This window comes from Notolepis coatsorum, assembly GCF_963971535.1.
Source record: "Notolepis coatsorum genome assembly, chromosome: 2".
NCBI lineage: Eukaryota > Metazoa > Chordata > Actinopteri > Aulopiformes > Paralepididae > Notolepis > Notolepis coatsorum.
Window position 1 is genome coordinate 85036867 of NC_140166.1, and position 18503 is coordinate 85055369.

General features: G+C 43.3%; 1 protein-coding gene across 3 annotated transcripts in view; it reads right to left on the reverse strand.

Moving 5' to 3' along the window:
- scube2 (signal peptide, CUB domain, EGF-like 2) overlaps positions 1 to 18503 on the reverse strand; it is an 86937-nt gene that overhangs the window by 58764 nt on the left and 9670 nt on the right. For all 3 annotated transcript variants that reach the window (XM_084309186.1, XM_084309185.1, XM_084309184.1), the window contains exons 5-7: positions 14980 to 15105; positions 14201 to 14317; positions 2637 to 2726 (exon numbers count right to left, since the gene is read on the reverse strand). In XM_084309186.1, coding sequence (XP_084165312.1) covers positions 2637 to 2726; positions 14201 to 14317; positions 14980 to 15105 — 333 coding nt within the window. The remainder of the gene's footprint in view (positions 1 to 2636; positions 2727 to 14200; positions 14318 to 14979; positions 15106 to 18503) is intronic.

Consider the following 18503-nt stretch of genomic DNA (forward strand, 5'->3'; position numbering starts at 1 on the left):
GTTTTCTGAACATCAAACATACGAATTGCCTGGACAACCAACCAGGCATAATAACAAAACTAAAAATATATATATTATTATAATTGTTATATATAATAATAAAATAAATATATATATATATATATATATATATATAATGATTCTTATTGTTGTAATTATTATTAATATAAGTAATCTTTGGTCTGTAATTTCAGTACATTTTAGTGTTCATCCAAAACAAAGTTCTATTGTACAGTAGTTATAGTGATGATGTCTTGATGAACGCTCATAATGGATGATGTCTTGATGAACGCTCATAATGGATGATGTCTTGATGAACACTCATAATGGATGATGTCTTGATGAACGCTCATAATGGATGATGTCTTGATGAACACTCATAATGGATGATGTATTGATGAAGGCTCATAATGGATGATGTCTTGATGAACGCTCATAATGGATGATGTCTTGGTGAAGGCTCATAATGGATGATGTCTTAATGAACGCTCATAATGGATGATGTCTTGATGAACGCTCATAATGGATGATGTCTTGATGAACGCTCATAATGGATGATGTCTTGATGAACGCTCATAATGGATGTCTTGATGAACGCTCATAATGGATGATGTCTTGGTGAACGCTCATAATGGATGATGTCTCTCTTGGGAGCTCCAGTAGCTCACCGCATATCTCGGCGCTATTTCTGCGTCGGGGAAAACCGTGCTGCGTCACGGATCTGGTGGACTCCGAGTTCGATTCCCGGACCCACCGTCATTTGCCAGAATGTCTTCCCCTGCTCTATATCCCGTTTCACCCTGTATCTGTCGGTCATGCTTGACCAGAAAAGCGATAAACGCTAAAAAAAAGAAAAAAAAAGTAGAAAAAAAAGAAAAAGGATGATGTCTCGATGAACGCTCATAATGGATGATGTCTTGATGAACGCTCATAATGGATGATGTCTTGATGAACGCTCATAATGGATGATGTCTTGATGAACGCTCATAATGGATGATGTCTTGATGAACGCTCATAATGGATGATGTCTTGATGAACGCTCATAATGGATGATGTCTCTGTGAACGCTCATAATGGATGATGTCTTGGTGAACGCTCATAATGGATGATGTCTTGATGAACGCTCATAACGGATGACGTCTCGATGAACGCTCATAATGGATGATGTCTTGATGAACGCTCATAATGGATGATGTCTCTGTGAAGGCTCATAATGGATGATGTCTTGATGAACGCTCATAATGGATGATGTCTTGATGAACGCTCATAATGGATGATGTCTTGATGAACGCTCATAATGGATGATGTCTTGATGAACGCTCATAATGGATGATGTCTTGATGAACGCTCATAATGGATGATGTCTCTGTGAATGCTCATAATGGATGATGTCTTGGTGAACGCTCATAATGGATGATGTCTTGATGAACGCTCATAACGGATGACATCTCGATGAACGCTCATAATGGATGATGTCTCTGTGAAGGCTCATAATGGATGATGTCTTGATGAACGCTCATAATGGATGATGTCTTGATGAACGCTCATAACGGATGACGTCTCGATGAACGCTCATAATGGATGATGTCTTGATGAACGCTCATAATGGATGATGTCTTGATGAACGCTCATAATGGATGATGTCTTGATGAACGCTCATAATGGATGATGTCTTGATGAACGCTCATAATGGATGATGTCTTGATGAACGCTCATAATGGATGATGTCTCTGTGAACGCTCATAATGGATGATGTCTTGATGAACGCTCATAATGGATGATGTCTTGATGAACGCTCATAATGGATGATGTCTTGATGAACGCTCATAATGGATGATGTCTTGATGAACGCTCATAATGGATGATGTCTTGATGAACGCTCATAATGGATGATGTCTTGATGAACGCCCATAATGGATGATGTCTCTGTGAACGCTCATAATGGATGATGTCTTGATGAATGCCCATAATGGATGATGTCTCTGTGAACGCTCATAATGGATGATGTCTTGATGAACGCCCATAATGGATGATGTCTCTGTGAACGCTCATAATGGATGATGTCTTGGTGAACGGCCATAACGGATGACGTCTTGGCGTGCCGTACGGTGGTGAAGCGCTGTACATGTCGGCTTGTTTCCACCGAACACACAAACAGGAAGTCGGGCAGGAGAGAAAGAAACTCCCTGAGCTCACAAACCAGTCGCACCTGAATGAGTGTTAAGGTGTAACCGTTGACACAGCATCTCGTACCCGACACGGCCAAACACACCGGCCACACTATCTGCTTCCCAAACGGACGGGAGAACATGTGAAATGTACCACACTGTCACAAATGCATTTTCTTTTTTCCCCCTTTTTTTTTGGAGGGAGAAATCGGGTGGTGAGAAGGCGAGGTTCCTTTAGTCATTTCACAGTTTGCTCTAAAAGTCTGAGGAATGTATTGGTTCACTAGGCATTACTCCTCTCTCTCTCCCCCTACGCCAGGGGAGACTCACCAGCCGGATCGGGGCGGTTCTCTCTCTCTCTCCACCATCACCGCCATTGGAATATCCAGTCCCTTTCGTCAGTTTGGTGATTGAGTTTAAGTTAGCGCGCTGTGTAAATATGACGATTGTACGAAAAGGAGTTATTACCCATGAGCAGTCTTCGCTTGACCCGCTTGTCTACCTCGGTGAAGAAGGTGGTGTTGTGGTCCAGGGCCTCGGTGGTGGACTCGTCTCGCTCTGAGACACAAGGCACAGAGAAAAGACAAGTCATAAACGGATAGGCGTGAGAAATAGGCAAATCCACAGGCGGTGATTGATAGCTAAAGCTGACATATTGTATTACAACTTTTCTGTTCATTTAATGTTTTTTTTATTTAACCAGGCAGGTCAATTAAGAACAAGTTCTTGTGGCTTGGCGAGAGGACAAAAAGGGCCTCTCGGAGGGTAACATGAGACAATAAAATAAAATAAAATAAAATAGAAAAGAGACAGATGATACATACAAAACACAGAGGTAAGGGAAATAATTCAAACACACATCAAACAAACAACCAAAAAGAATTACAATGTATGCAATACGTGAAGCAGAACAGACAAATGACAGTTACAAGGCTGGGTGACAGTTGTAGGTGTGTGTGAACAACTCTGTGATAGAGTCCTTAAAAGTAGTGAGGGGAGATCAATTTGTCCATTTTCTTTTTGCATCTCGTTCCAACTGCCGGGAGCGGATAATTGGAAGGAGGGTTGACGAAATAACCATATGGCACCATTAGACACTTAGGCCATTAAAGGACCAACATTTTGGGAAATGAGCTTACCGTCTTCTCCAGAGAGAGACAAGAAGATAGACACCAGTTTCCTCTCAATGAATGGAAGCGGACAGTGCCGTTTAGCCTAGGCCCTAGGCATTGTCCAACTAACGCCTCTCCCGGAGGCTAACCGGCACTGTCCGCTTCCATTCATTGTGCTAAGCTAGGCTAACGTGCAGCCAGATAGCTTTCTACTGAACGCACAGAGAGGAAACAGGAATCCATCTTCTTGTCTCTCTCTGGAGAAGACGGTAAGATACTTTCCCAAAATGTTGGTGTGTTCCTTTAAAGGGGAACTATCTTATAAATTGCATTTTCCAGTGTTTAAGTTCAAGTTCTTTAATAGTTGTCATACAGAAGTACAGAATACTTTCATACAAAATGCTTCTTACTGTTACGCTCCAGAGACTGTGCTAGACAAGATAGTATCAAATAACATAATATAGCATGTAATTTAGAAGAAGAAAAATGAGGTCACAGTGTTCGGTATAGACATATGTACAATGTTCTGAGTTACCATATAATATACAATACTATGCAGTGTACTAATGTACAGTACTATCTAGTGCAAAGCAGAAATGGGATGAGGTACAATTTTAGGTACAATTTACAGTAAGGTGTACGAGTTGTAGTGCAATCCTTCACAGTGGCGAATCCTTGTGGAAGCCAACGGAAGCCATGCCTCCCTATATTCATATCAATTCATATCAAATTATGAAATATGAAAAAAAAAAAAAAAAAATTAAAATATAATTTTTTTTAATATAGTTTACATTCTTTTTCATCTGTGCATCTGTGTTTTTTTTTTTTTTTTTAATGTCTCCCTCTTCTCCTTCTCACTCCCTCTAACACACTGTCAGACTGTGCTCACTACTGCAGCTAGTATAGGAGAGAAGCAGTGGGTAGGTCTCTTTCTCCAGGCTTCCAGCATTATAGAGTGAGTCCAAACTCCAAATCCGATCCTAGCCAATCAGATTCGAGCTGACTGCCACTGTGCCACACCCTAAAAGTTTAAAACGGAGCTGGGAGGAAGACGTTCAGCATATTTTCCACCTGGAGGCGGGGCAGGTCAGAAGTTCACGTTTCCACCTGACTACCTAACGTGACATCCCATTAGTACTGAGGACCAGCGCAGAGCACACCACTGTGGATATTATGATTTAACAAATCTATCTGGCAAGAGGAGGACCACATTATTGACCAGGTAAGAACTGAGCAGCCTGACTAAGGACTAACTAACGTTATCAGGCAAGCTTGTATACCCTTTCATGACTGCAATGCAAGCCAGGGGCTGGAATACGCAGTAACTTATCCTCCGTAGTAGCCAGGTTTTTCAAGCACTGCTTAAAAGCTAGCGGTGGGTCCAAAATATATCGGATATAAATGTCAAAGGTACCCAGCGTTCCATTAGGGTTTCACACACAGATGCGGCGGGGTTTGAAAGCTCGGCGTTGCTAATAAACATTTTAAATCATTTTTATAAACGAGTCAAACTGAGGCTGAAATGACTGCTTCCGCATTTTACAGTAGGAGCGCTCTGATGGCTGGGCGCGCGGCGCAACAGACACGTGAATGAATGAATGAATGAATGAATGAGAACTTTATTTAACAGATTGCAGAATGGGTACAATACAGTACGGCTCAATACACACAATTGTTAAGGGGATGCAGACCAGAGAAATACGTTTGTCTTGTCACGTTTGTCTAATAGACAGTCATATTCTCTCCCGGTGTTCTGCGGAATCCTACTCCCGAGTCCCTCCTCGAAAACAACACCGGCCGTATGTATATTTCTCTCCCACCCACCCACCCCCTCCTAATGTACAGTCCCCTCCCCATCATATGTATATACTCTGTCAGGATCTAGGGGTAACAGTACTGTATATTTGATGTCATGATGTCTTGTATGTCATAAATGTCACTAGTATGAATTGAAAATGGGGGACCCTGATGTAAACAAGACAAACGTCTTTCTCTGGTCTGCATCCCCTTATACAATTGTGTGTATTGAGCCGTACTGTATTGTACCCATTCTGCAATCTGTTAAGAAAGTTTGACTGGCCGCCGAGCCATACTGTAGTGACTACTTGACTTAAAAAAAAAAAAAAAAAAAAAAAAATTAATAAAAATATTTAATACATTTTTTTTAATAATTTTTTTTGGCTTCCCCTGTTATTTTACCCACGCGACGCCACTGATCCTTCATCAATAAATATAAAGTGTGGGGAGTGGGTGCTACAGTGTGTTTGTTTAAAGTGGGTGTGTGCTATAAAGTGTGTGGAGTGGGTGCTACAGTGTGTTTGTTTAAAGTGAGTGTGTGCGTGTGGATGTGTGTGCTATGTGCGTTTGGTGGTTGTTGTTGTGTAGTGTTCATTCATTGTTCGTTTAGCAGCCTGATGGCCTGGGGATAGAAGCTTCTTCTGAGTCTTTCTGTGCTCGCCTTGAGACTCCGGTATCGCTTGCCTGACCGCAGCAGTTCAAAGAGGCAGTTGTTCGGGTGACTGGAGTCTTTAATGATTCTCTTAGCCTTGCCCGTGCAACGCTTGTTGTAAATGTTCTGGAGGGTGGGGAGCCCCCCTCCAATTGTGCGTTCGGCTGAACGTGTCACTCTTTGTAGTCTGCTTCGGTCTTGTGCAGTGCTATTCCCAAACCAGGAGGTGATGTTGCCGGTCAAGATGCTCTCTATTGTACATGAGTAGAAGTTCTTAAGGATCTTCTGACTGACTTGGAACTTCCTTAGGCGCCTGAGGAAGTAGAGGCTTTGTCGTGCCTTCTTCACAACACTGTCAATGTGTGTGGTCCATGTCAAGTCCTCGGATATGTAGGCTCCGAGGTACTTAAAGCTGTTGACTCTCTCAACCGGTGCCCCGTCGATGCTGAGGGGGCTGTAGTCCTTGACCCCCGACCTCCTGAAGTCCACAATCATCTCCTTTGTTTTGCTGACGTTCAGGGAGAGGCTGTTTTCCTGGCACCATCCCGCCAGGACCTTGACCTCTTCCAGGTAGGCCCTCTCGTCGTTGGCAGAGATCAGGCCCACCACCACTGTGTCGTCAGCAAATTTGATGATTGTATTGCTACTCCGCTGAGCCACACAGTCGTGTGTGTACAGGGAGTAGAGGAGGGGACTCAGAACACAGCCCTGGGGGGCCCCTATGTTGAGGGTGATGGATGAGGAGGTGCAGTTGCCTGCTCTCACCACCTGGGGTCTGCCAGTCAGGAAGTCCAAGACCCACTGGCAGAGGTCATAGCCCAAGCCCAGGTCCCTGAGCTTGGCTATGAGTATGGAGGGGACTATGGTATTGAATGCCGAGCTGTAGTCGATGAATAGCATTCTCACATAGTTCCCCTGCCTCTTGTCCAGGTGTGATGCTGCTGTGTGCAGCACATGGGCTATGGCGTCCTCCGTGGACCTGTTGGGGCGGTATGCAAATTGCAGGGGGTCCATGTTGATGGGGAGGGAGGAGCAGATGTAGCCCTTTACTAGCTTCTCAAAGCACTTCATGGCTATGGAGGTGAGAGCTACAGGGCGGTAGTCGTTGAGGCAAGCAGGCTTGGATTTTTTGGGTACAGGGATAATAGTGGACTTCTTCAGGCAGGTGGGGATGACAGCCTGTTCTAAGGACAGGTTAAATATGTCAGTGAATACTGGGGCCAGTTGGTCGGCACAGACTTTTAGGACGCGGCCGGGGATGCCGTCCGGACCTGCTGCCTTCCTGATATTCACTTTTTTAAAGGTCCGCCTCACCTCATGCTCTGTTACCCTGAACACTGCGCCTCCATCAGCAGCCGACCCCCCCCCCCCCCCCATTGCCGTGGCTTGTGAGCTGGTGTTGTTATTACCAGCATCAAACCTCGCATAGAAGGTATTGAGGTCATTTGCTAAGGAGATGTCACTGTTCAGTTTGAGGGAGGCGCCTTTGCATTGTTTTCTAGCAATGTGGGGTTGTATCAACACTATCTATGTCGCAAATTCTATTTTTTGCGCATTCCTCCAGTACAGATGAGACATGGTCCTCCCCCACTGAACCAAGCCATTCTGATTTGACTGGTTTGCTGACGTGAATTAGGCACTGATCTGCATATCTCAGCCCCTGGTTGTAGCCACCGCCCACAATCAACAATTCACTCAACAACGGAGCGAGTGGAAATAATGCAAAAGCGGTTTTCCCTGTCACTGACACTTCCTCAAACAGGTTGACGTGACGCGAGTGCTGATAGAGAGAGAGCAAGAATGAGCGAGTGAGAGAGAGAGAGGGGGAGAGACAGACAGATAGAGAAAGAGGCTCTCATACGGTGCAACTCAAGTCGTCTCGGAGCATTTACACACACTCCCGACTGCGTGTGTGTGTGGGGGAAAACATGCGCAGTCTCGGAGCATCATCTCCTCTCTCTCTCTCCCTCTCTCTGTCTCTCCCTCTCTATCTCTCTCTCTCGCTCTCTCTCTATCAGCACTCGCGTCACGTCAACCTATTGCAAAATATCATAGCGCACACGCACACTCCCACGCGTATTCCGATCCCTGCAATAATATTCACAGCAGTATATATTGTCATTTGAAACAAGTTACCAATGCATTGTCCCGTGGGATTATGCCCCCCTGCGGCGAAATTAATTAGTCCCTATCCATCTCTCTATCTCTCTGCCAGTGCAGACTGTGGGTGACTGTCATACAGCGCATTGCTAGTATGGGCGGAGCCCAGCCAAAAACAGCTTGGAATCTGGAAGTGCAGAAAATGCTGCTCTAGAGCAGTGGTTCTCAACTGGTCTAGCCTCGGGGACCCAACATTTTCCTTAGTCATTAAGTCGCGACCCAAATCTTTTAACCACTATGATTTATTTCAAAAAAAATATTTTCAGTAATACACAATCTTTCATGCACTGTGAAAAACATGAAATAAACTAAAAAAAGTGCAACAAAAGTGCAACTAGGGCTAAAAACCCAATGAAATAAAATAATAATAAATAATATATGCTTCTTAGCAGACTTCTTAGCTTAACATCCCAGGGAACTAATGGGATAACTGGGGATGTTGTTTGCTCCTGACAAGAGTCTCAAAGTCTGTGGTGATGGTAGACAAAGCAATTCTGAGGTCATGCTCAATGTCCAATCTGTTGCTCTGCTTTGTCTTCAGCTGGACCAGAGCTGAGAAGCCACTTTCACAAAATAGGTAGTGCAAAAAAAAAAAATTTTAAGAATTTTTTTTATTTTATTTTTTTTTTACACACACATCCGCGATCAAAATGGCCCCGCGACCCACTTTTGGGTCGCAACCCACCAGTTGAGAAACACTGCTCTAGAGGACTTGATTAGAAATACAAAACAATGAATTTATTTGAAAAAAACCTTACAGATGTGTTCCATAGACTCACAGGAATTATGTAAAATTGCCCAAATAGTGAAAGAAATAGCAGTAGGTGCCTAAGCCTCAAGTTGCTTACTGTTTTGATGAATCTAAAATATACTGGTGGATGAATTAAAAAATTAATTTTGAAGGGAGAAGATACAACACGCTCCAACCGACCAAGGAAACGTAGGCCTGTCCGGTGCTCTCGGAGCAGCAGGGCGATCTGGAACCAGGTAGAGACTTCAGAGATTTACTTCAGAGTAGAACACTGGAGCACACAGATTTAAGGCGATAAACTTTTTTCGATGCACTGTTTTTCCTTGTTTTGACTCCGACTCTGACGCACCCTGCGTCAAAATGTTATTCTCAAACACGTAAATCTGTGTTCTCCGTGTACTGCTATGGACTTCATCTCTGAAGTCGCTCCCTGATTAACACATTCGGGGCCAACCACGGACATGTCCGTGTTTCGGATCCAACGGTTGAGGGCCAACCACGGATATGTCCGTGGCAAGGTTGTTTTGGCTTTTATTCCATTGTAATATCCTACTCAATGTCACCGAGCGGCACTGCAGATTTACCCTACTCTTGGAATTCGGAAAAGTGCATTACCGGCCAGATCCTCATAGGGGCGCTGTCTCGATAATGCAGTGTTCCCTGTTAGAGACCGGTGTTTTATTATTTTTTTTATGAATGGATTTTTCTGTTAGCCTATAGCTATGAGTGTAGCCGGTCGCCTGAAATAGTTTTTGGGACGCTGAATTCAGTATGCAGTAAAGGATTATAGCATCAGCCAATGGACATATGGATCTACCAGATGGCGATCGATAACTGGGAAATCCTTTTTGCAGTCCAACCGGCCATAGGTAAGAGCTATTTGACATCAATTACAGCCCAATCGGGCCTTGCTTTGATAGCCATCCACCCGGTCAGCGAATTAGGCTACTGAGGCTAATGCCGTTATTGGTAATCAATAATCAGAAACGATGTCCACCACTTTCATGCATTCATGGTGGACCATGATACCGATCAAATGCATTTAGATTTTTATCTCTAGCTTGTCTATGGCCGAAACACCATTCGATTTAACGTTATTAGCTTAGCGCCCTGTATCTCGCGTTCCAAGAAATACCCCAGAAAATTCTGCTATAACGTTCATATTCAAGACGCTATAAAATGGGAACGTATTGATGAAAAAATCATTTGTTTAAGGCATATTGAAGGGACGGTTTATAGTGTCAATTGACAATGAGAATGGACAGATAGCAATAATATAAAGTATAGATTTAGCTCTACAAACAGCCTCACGCACAATGAAACCTTATTATGATATGCTGGCCGTATAGAGTGGGGCCCGTCTAATCCCTGTGGCCGTCAATGTGTTAAGAAAAGACCCATTTTATCTATATAGTAATTACATTGTAAATGTAATTGTAAAACAACCAACCAGGCATAATAACAAACCAAAATAAATTGATTATTATTATTATAATTGTTATATATAATAAAATAAAATATATATACAATACAGTATTATATATATAATGATTCTTATTGTTGTAATTATTAAATAAAATTATTAAATTAAGCTGCTCTGGGTCTCATTTCCATAACCAGATGTGTGTTGACACCTGAAGCACACACCTGAAGCACACACTGTTTACTGTCTCTGTGTGTGGCAGATAGTGCAGTAGATGGAGCAGCGAGATGAAACTGAAGACAACGCAGCAGTGCTAGTCCCAGACCCCACACACACTACCGCTGGGGGAACAGATACTACCCTGCTATCTGATTGGCTGGTCCTTATCATTCATAAAACCATAGGTGTGGCAAAAAGAAACACAGTCAGAGGGGAGCCAGCGAAGGGGGATAGTTTAAAAAAGAGATGTTTCCCCACTGTGATTCAACAACAGGTAGGGCAAAAATAAAACAAACATATCACTACCGCCCTGCCTACGATCACTACGGATCACAGAGATAACACTATTGTTTTTTTTATCCACTTTTTCTCCTCCTGTTTTTCTGTGTTTTTCTCCCATCCCAGTTTTAAGCTATGGTTAGACTAGTGTATTCCTGGCGTTTTTTATACGTTTTTGACGACGTTTGATGTCCTATCTACACAGAAATGTGTTTTTTGGCGTTTTTTTGTGGATACGGCTGAAACGCAAAATTGTGTTTGCGTTTGGAGATACGCAAAAAAAACGAGTCGACAACAGCGTGTAGTCAGCACGGAGCAGTTGTTGCGAAAACGCCCATGCGCAGTAGATACCATCTGCGTGCCCTTCCGGTGACAACAGTGTGTGTGTTTGTTCTTGCACTGCTGCGCTGTTAAAAAGCAACACGCGTTTGGGACAGAGCTCCGTGTCCCAAATAGCTTCAGCTACCATGTGTTGTCAAGTTATTGTTATAAGGACCCCAGTCCAAGCTACAACAGTCTGCATTCCCTTAACAATTGTTTGTATTGAGCCGTATTGTATTGTACCCATATGCAATATGTTAAATAAAGTTTACATCCATTCATTCTGCTAGCATTACCGATTGCATGAGCAGCTGGCTAACGTGAGCTATCAGGATTCAGACCCTGTTAGCTCAGAGTTCCTCTTTCAACTTAACAAGCATTAAACAAAATGGCCCAGTCATCTATTCACCTTTGTTTAATACACACAGCGTTGTCTCTAATGTTATCTAACTACTGATAGCTTGCGATATCATCAGTTTTGGTGCTGGTTAAGTAGCGTGAGCTAACGTTAGCTTCTAGCCACAATGCTATATTGTTATAATGGCATACTCCATTGACGTTAGCATGCAGCTAACAATGCTACCGATCGTTTTTTAGACTAAACTATCCGCTCTTGGTGGTCACTTGTGTTGATGTTAGTTTTGTTTCATCAACAAATGACAGGCAGAACACACAGTGAATGTATCCGTTTTGTTTATTGCACTTTTATTAGGCTTTGCTGAAAAAAGAATTGCTGCATTGAGTAAATAGGCAAGATGGTGGCGCGGCATAGGCGCCTGCCTTATTGACATTTTCTTTGCTGGAGCTTCCAGGAAGTGTATTGGCACATTCGTTCTGATTGGTTGAAATTGCCTTCATGTTTGCCACCTACTGCCACCTACTGCTTTGGCAGTGTACTACATCAGTGTGCTCTGGTGACAAAAACGAAAAAAAAACGAAAGTGTGACTCGAGGCGCATGACGTCGCGGCGATACGTATAAGAAAACAATACGAAGATGATACGAAAGGTGTAACCGCAGCCTTAGTTGTCATGCCAATTCCCCCCCTCCCCTTCCTGGTCGTTGCTCGCATGTGCCCCCCACTGGTCGGTCTAGGGAGGGTTGATAGATACTATCACATGTCCCCTCCGATACATGCGGAGTCAGCCAGCCACTTCTTTTCACCTGCCAACGCGGACTCTTATTGGTGAGGTGTAACGTGTGGGAGGCTCACACTATACCCTCACCATCTCCCTTCCTCGCTGTGCAGGCGCCCTGACCGACCTGTAGGAGTCGCTGTTTACAACGACCAGAATACCACCCCACCGGCTTCCCGGGAAGATAGAAGAGGGAAGATATTATTACAAATGTCATTGAGGACGTAGTGGGGGTTTCAAGGCTAAACCGTTACAATTCAAATAAAATCAAATCACATTTATTTGTAAGGCCCGACAACACACGTTAATGTCCCCATGGGCCGGACACATCTTCTTTAAAAAAGTCAAGAAGAAACATCACAATAAGTCAAGAAACAAAACAAGAACACCATAAGGTCCAACAAATTTAAAATAAATGCAAAATAAATGAATGCAATGCAAACACTCCCAGACATACCCCACGCGAAGGTAAGGAAAAACTCACTAAAACCTAGCAATAGGAAAAAATGCACCACAGGCAATGTGGAGGAGAGAAACCTTAGAAGGGCCAATTCAAGGGGGGATGTCGGTGATAGTAGTGTTGCAGACGGACAGTTGGTAAGCATGCACTCATGTGTGTAGTGAAACACAGATGAGTGCATGCAATAGCAACTGAACATTTAGAAAAATTTAAGATAGAACTGATAGCGATAGCAACTGAACATTTTGAAAGATTAAAGATAGAGCTGATAGCGGATCTATTTGAGGCACAGGGGCAGCGCAAAGAGGGTCGCGTCCTCCCCGTCTTAATCACTTCATTACTTCAATTCTCAGTAGGGCGGTGTTATGTGTACTTTCACATGGTGGAGGGTCTACTTACTGTCTTTTGGTGATACATTCACATTGTGGTTTGAGTGTGGTGTCACTAAGTGGTGAGTTGTGATTGACACACTGTTTTTTGTTGTAATTGACACACTGCTCTTATAATTGAACACAGGTGTGGTGACGAGGCTCCATGTAAGCAGACCAGGAGGCGTATTTACCAAAGGTAGCCGCATTTCTGGCAGACGCTCTCTGATTGGCCGACAGTTTCTACACTGGTTAAGCTTAGGCACTCTTCGAAGTTGGTTAAGGTTAGAGTTTGTCTTAGAGCGTGACGGCAAGTTCTTTCGACGGTTAAGCTTAGGCACTCTTTCGCAGTTGGTTATGGTTAGAGTTTGTCTTAGAGCATGGCGATAGAACGCCAGGTAGTTTGCAGGCTGTTTGACGTGGAAATGGGCAAAGACACAGCTCGTCACGCTATTGGGCGCACATGTCACATGACCAGAAACGTCTGCCAGAAATGCGGCTACCTTTGGTATGGACGCGACCAGGAGCTCGTCACTGCTGTGTGTGCTCTCTCACCTGTGCTCTCACCATTTTTGGACCATTTTTCATTTGCTGTTTTGCTGCTTGTAAAAACTATTTGTTGATTATATCCTGAACCAATGAGGCTGGTGCACCCAGCTCTCCATTATTTTTGTTACTTAAAGGAAAACTCCAACATTTTGGGAAATTAGCTTATTTGCCATCTACCCTGGAGTTAGACAAGAAGATGCATACCTTTTTTCTTCTCTGTGCATGCAGCAGGAGTAGGAAGACGGCACACCGTTAGTAGGTTCCTCCATTAGCCTAGTTCCCAACGTCTTCCTACTCCTACTGCATGTACAGAGAAGAGAAAGGTATGCATCTTCTTGTCTAACTCCAGGGTTCCCAAAATGTTGGAGTGTTAAGATACATACCTTTTTCTTCTCTGTGCATGCAGTAGGAGTAGGAAGACGCGCACCGTTAGCCTAGCTTAGCATCAGTCACTGGAAGTAGGTTCCTCCATTAGCCTAGTTCCCAACGTCTTCCTACTCCTACTGCATGCACAGAGAAGAAAAAGGTATGTATCTTCTTGTCTAACTCCAGGGTAGATGGCAAATAAGCTAATTTCCCAAAATGTTGGTGTTCCTTTAAATAGTTGTTAAATAAATATAGTTATTTTTGGTAAAAACGTGTCAGACTTTTTATTTTTTACAACCAAGGCCTACCGGGAAATGAGCCATATTTCCTGTGGCTGTTGAGGCCTTAGGGCAAGTCACATATGCTTGGTTGTAACAGGCGGCTTGACCAGTAGAAACAGCGGGGGGGGGGGGGGGGGGGGGTCAGAGGTCAGAGCTTACCTACACAGGACCTCCTGTTGGGGTGCAGGGTGTACCTGACGTGACACCTGCATATGGGGCCCTGCGGCGTGTCCTCGCAGGTGTGCTGGCAACCCCCGTTACCGTGGTTACAGGTCACTGCAAGGTCAACGGCATAAAACTTTGCATCAGATATATCGGTTCAACGGGTCATGCCAAACTGTGTTGTCCAAAACAGGCATAATGTTGTGCGGGGTAAAGGCTCCCACATAGTCGGGCGGAACGTACGCAGAACGGACTCTGCAGAGGTCCGCACGGACTCAAAGCGTACTCAAAGCGTACTCAAAGCTCAAATTTTCTAACTGCGCGGACGTCCGCGTCACTCACTTGGTGTCACACAAAAGGCTGCTCGGCGTGTTGGTTGACATCGACCTGCATTAAATGTGACACCTATCTGCATTTTACTCTGAACACTCACTCCGTGCCAAGAGAGAGTAGGGCAGGATCATGGTTCTATGGGTAGGATTGGTCGCTATCGCTAATCGTTATACATTCCAATTCATATACATTTGGACCATGTCTTTTTTTCCATCATCTGAAGAAACTTGAGAAGTTTGAATGGCTTTTCTAACGCCGTAACAGAAAGTGTAAATAGCGCGCAAGGATTGTAGGAAATGTATTAAACTGGCACGAGAAATGTAGGAAATTGGTACGCGGTGAAACCTCAAACGACTGCGGACATGCCGCGCAGAGTCCGGTCCGCCCCACAGTACACCCGACTATGTGGGGGGTAAAAGCTTGACGTGGAGAAGGACACCTACAGGTGCAGCCCCTCTGGTTCCTCGCCAGCTCGAACCCGGGCCGGCACTCGCAGGCCACGCCCCCCTTGGGAGTCTCCTTGCAGATGTGAGCGCAGCCGTGCTCCTTGTTCATGCAGCTGAGGCCCTCTAGGGTGGAGAGAGAGGGACACAATGAGACTCCCCCACAGGGTAGAATAGATCAGAGTAGAGAAGAGTAGAGCAGAGAAGAGTAGAGTATAGTATAGAGCAGAGTATAGAAGGGCAGAGAAGAGTAGAGCAGAGTAGAGAAGAGTAGAGCAGAGTAGAGAAGAGTAGAGAGGAGCAGAGAAGAGTAGAGTATAGTATAGAGCAGAGTATAGTAGAGTAGAGAAGAGTAGAGCAGAGTAGAGAAGAGTAGAGCAGAGTAGAGAAGAGTAGAGAGGAGCAGAGAAGAGTAGAGTATAGTATAGAGTAGAGTATAGAGAAGAGTATAGTAGAGCAGAGTATAGTAGAGCAGAGTATAGTAGAGAAGAGTATAGTAGAGCAGAGTAGAGCAGAGTATAGTAGAGTATAGAGCAGAGTATAGTAGAGCAGAGTATAGTAGAGCAGAGTATAGCAGAGCAGAGTATAGTAGAGCAGAGTATAGAGTAGAGTATAGAGCAGAGTATAGTAGCAGAGTATAGTAGAGCAGAGTATAGCAGAGTATAGTAGAGCAGAGTATAGTAGAGCAGAGTATAGAGCAGAGTATAGTATAGTAGAGCAGAGTATAGTAGAGCAGAGTATAGTAGAGTATAGTAGAGCAGAGTATAGTAGAGCAGAGTATAGTATAGCAGAGTATAGTAGAGCAGAGTATAGTAGAGTATAGTAGAGTATAGAGCAGAGTATAGTAGAGCAGAGTATAGTAGAGCAGAGTATAGTAGTGAAGAGTATAGTAGAGCAGAGTATAGTAGAGCAGAGTATAGTAGAGCAGAGTATAGAGCAGAGTATAGTAGAGCAGAGTATAGTAGAGCAGAGTATAGTAGAGTAGAGTATAGTAGAGCAGAGTATAGTAGAGCAGAGTATAGTAGAGTATAGTACAGTAGAGCAGAGTATAGTAGAGCAGAGTATAGTAGAACAGAGTATAGTAGAACAGAGTATAGTAGAGCAGAGTATAGTAGAGCAGAGTATAGAGCAGAGTATAGTAGAGCAGAGTATAGTAGAGCAGAGTATAGTAGAGCAGAGTATAGTAGAGTATAGTAGAACAGAGTATAGTAGAGCAGAGTATAGTAGAGCAGAGTAGAGCAGAGTATAGTAGAGCAGAGTATAGTAGAGTAGAGCAGAGTATAGTAGAGCAGAGTATAGTAGAGTATAGTAGAGCAGAGTAGAGCAGAGTATAGTAGAGTAGAGCAGAGTATAGTAGAGTAGAGTATAGTAGAGTATAGTAGAGCAGAGTATAGTAGAGCAGAGTATAGTACAGTAGAGCAGAGTATAGTAGAGTATAGTAGAGCAGAGTATAGTAGAGTATAGTAGAGCAGAGTATAGTAGAGCAGAGTATAGTACAGTAGAGCAGAGTATAGTAGAGCAGAGTATAGTAGAGCAGAGTATAGTAGAACAGAGTATAGTAGAGCAGAGTATAGTAGAGCAGAGTACAGTAGAGCAGAGTATAGTAGAGCAGAGTATAGTAGAGCAGAGTATAGTAAAGCAGAGTATAGTAGAGCAGAGTAGAGCAGAGTATAGTAGAGCAGAGTAGAGCAGAGTATAGTAGAGTATAGTAGAGCAGAGTATAGTACAGTAGAGCAGAGTATAGTAGAGCAGAGTATAGTACAGTAGAGCAGAGTATAGTAGAGCAGAGTATAGTAGTGCAGAGTATAGTAGAGCAGAGGATAGTAGAGAAGAGTATAGTAGAGTAGAGCAGAGTATAGTAGAGCAGAGTATAGTAGAGCAGAGTATAGTACAGTAGAGCAGAGTATAGTAGAGCAGAGTATAGTAGAGCAGAGTATAGTAGAGCAGAGTATAGTAGAGCAGAGTAGAGCAGAGTATAGTAGAGCAGAGTAGAGCAGAGTATAGTAGAGCAGAGTATAGTAGATCAGAGTAGAGCATAGTACAGTAGAGCAGAGTATAGTAGAGCAGAGTATAGTAGAGCAGAGTATAGTAGAACAGAGTATAGTAGAGCAGATTATAGTAGAGCAGAGTAGAGTATAGTAGAGCAGAGTATAGTAGAGCAGAGTATAGTAGAGCAGAGTATAGTAGAGCAGAGTAGAGTAGAGCAGAGTATAGTACAGTAGAGCAGAGTATAGTACAGTAGAGTATAGTAGAGCAGAGTATAGTAGAACAGAGTATAGTAGAGCAGAGTATAGTAGAGCAGAGTAGAGCAGAGTATAGTAGAACAGAGTATAGTAGAGCAGAGTATAGTAGAGTAGAGTATAGTAGAGCAGAGTATAGTAGAGCAGAGTATAGCAGAGTAGAGCAGAGTATAGTAGAGCAGAGTAGAGCAGAGTATAGTAGAGTAGAGCAGAGTATAGTACAGTAGAGCAGAGTATAGTAGAGTACAGTAGAGCAGAGTAGAGCAGAGTATAGTACAGTAGATCAGAGTATAGTAGAGTAGAGCAGAGTATAGTACAGTAGAGCAGAGTATAGTACAGTAGAGCAGAGTATAGTACAGTAGAGCAGAGCAGAGTATAGTAGAGCAGAGTATAGTACAGTATAATATAGTACAGTATAGTAGAGTATAGTAGATCAGAGTACAGTAGAGCAGAGTATAGTAGAGCAGAGTACAGTAGAGCAGAGTATAGTATAGCAGAGTATAGTACAGTAGAGCAGAGTATAGTAGAGCAGAGTATAGTAGAGTAGAGCAGAGTATAGTACAGTAGAGCAGAGTATAGTAGAGTAGAGCAGAGTATAGTAGAGCAGAGTATAGTACAGTAGAGCAGAGTATAGTAGAGCAGAGTATAGTATAGTAGAGTATAGTAGAGCAGAGTATAGTAGATCAGAGTATAGTAGAGCAGAGTATAGTAGAGCAAAGTATAGTAGAGCAGAGTATAGTAGAGCATAGTATAGTAGAGCAGAGTATAGTAGAGCAGAGTATAGTAGAGTATAGAGCAGAGTATAGTAGAGCAGAGTATAGTAGAGTATAGTAGAGCAGAGTATAGTACAGTAGAGCAGAGTATAGTAGAGCAGAGTATAGTAGAGCAGAGTATAGTAGAGCAGAGTATATAGTAGAGCAGAGTATAGTAGAGCAGAGTATAGTAGAGCAGATTATAGTAGCGCAGAGCAGAGTATAGTAGAGCAGAGTATAGTATAGCAGAGTATAGTATAGCAGAGTATAGTAGAGCAGAGTATAGTAGAGCAGAGTATAGTACAGCAGAGTATAGTAGAGCAGAGTATAGTAGAGTATAGAGCAGAGTATAGTAGAGCAGAGTATAGTAGAGCAGAGTATAGTAGAGTATAGTAGAGCAGAGTAGATCAGAGTATAGTAGAGCAGAGTAGAGTATAGTAGAGCAGAGTATAGTATAGAGCAGAGTATAGTAGAGCAGAGTATAGTAGAGCAGAGTATAGTAGAGTATAACAGAGTATAGTAGAGCAGAGTA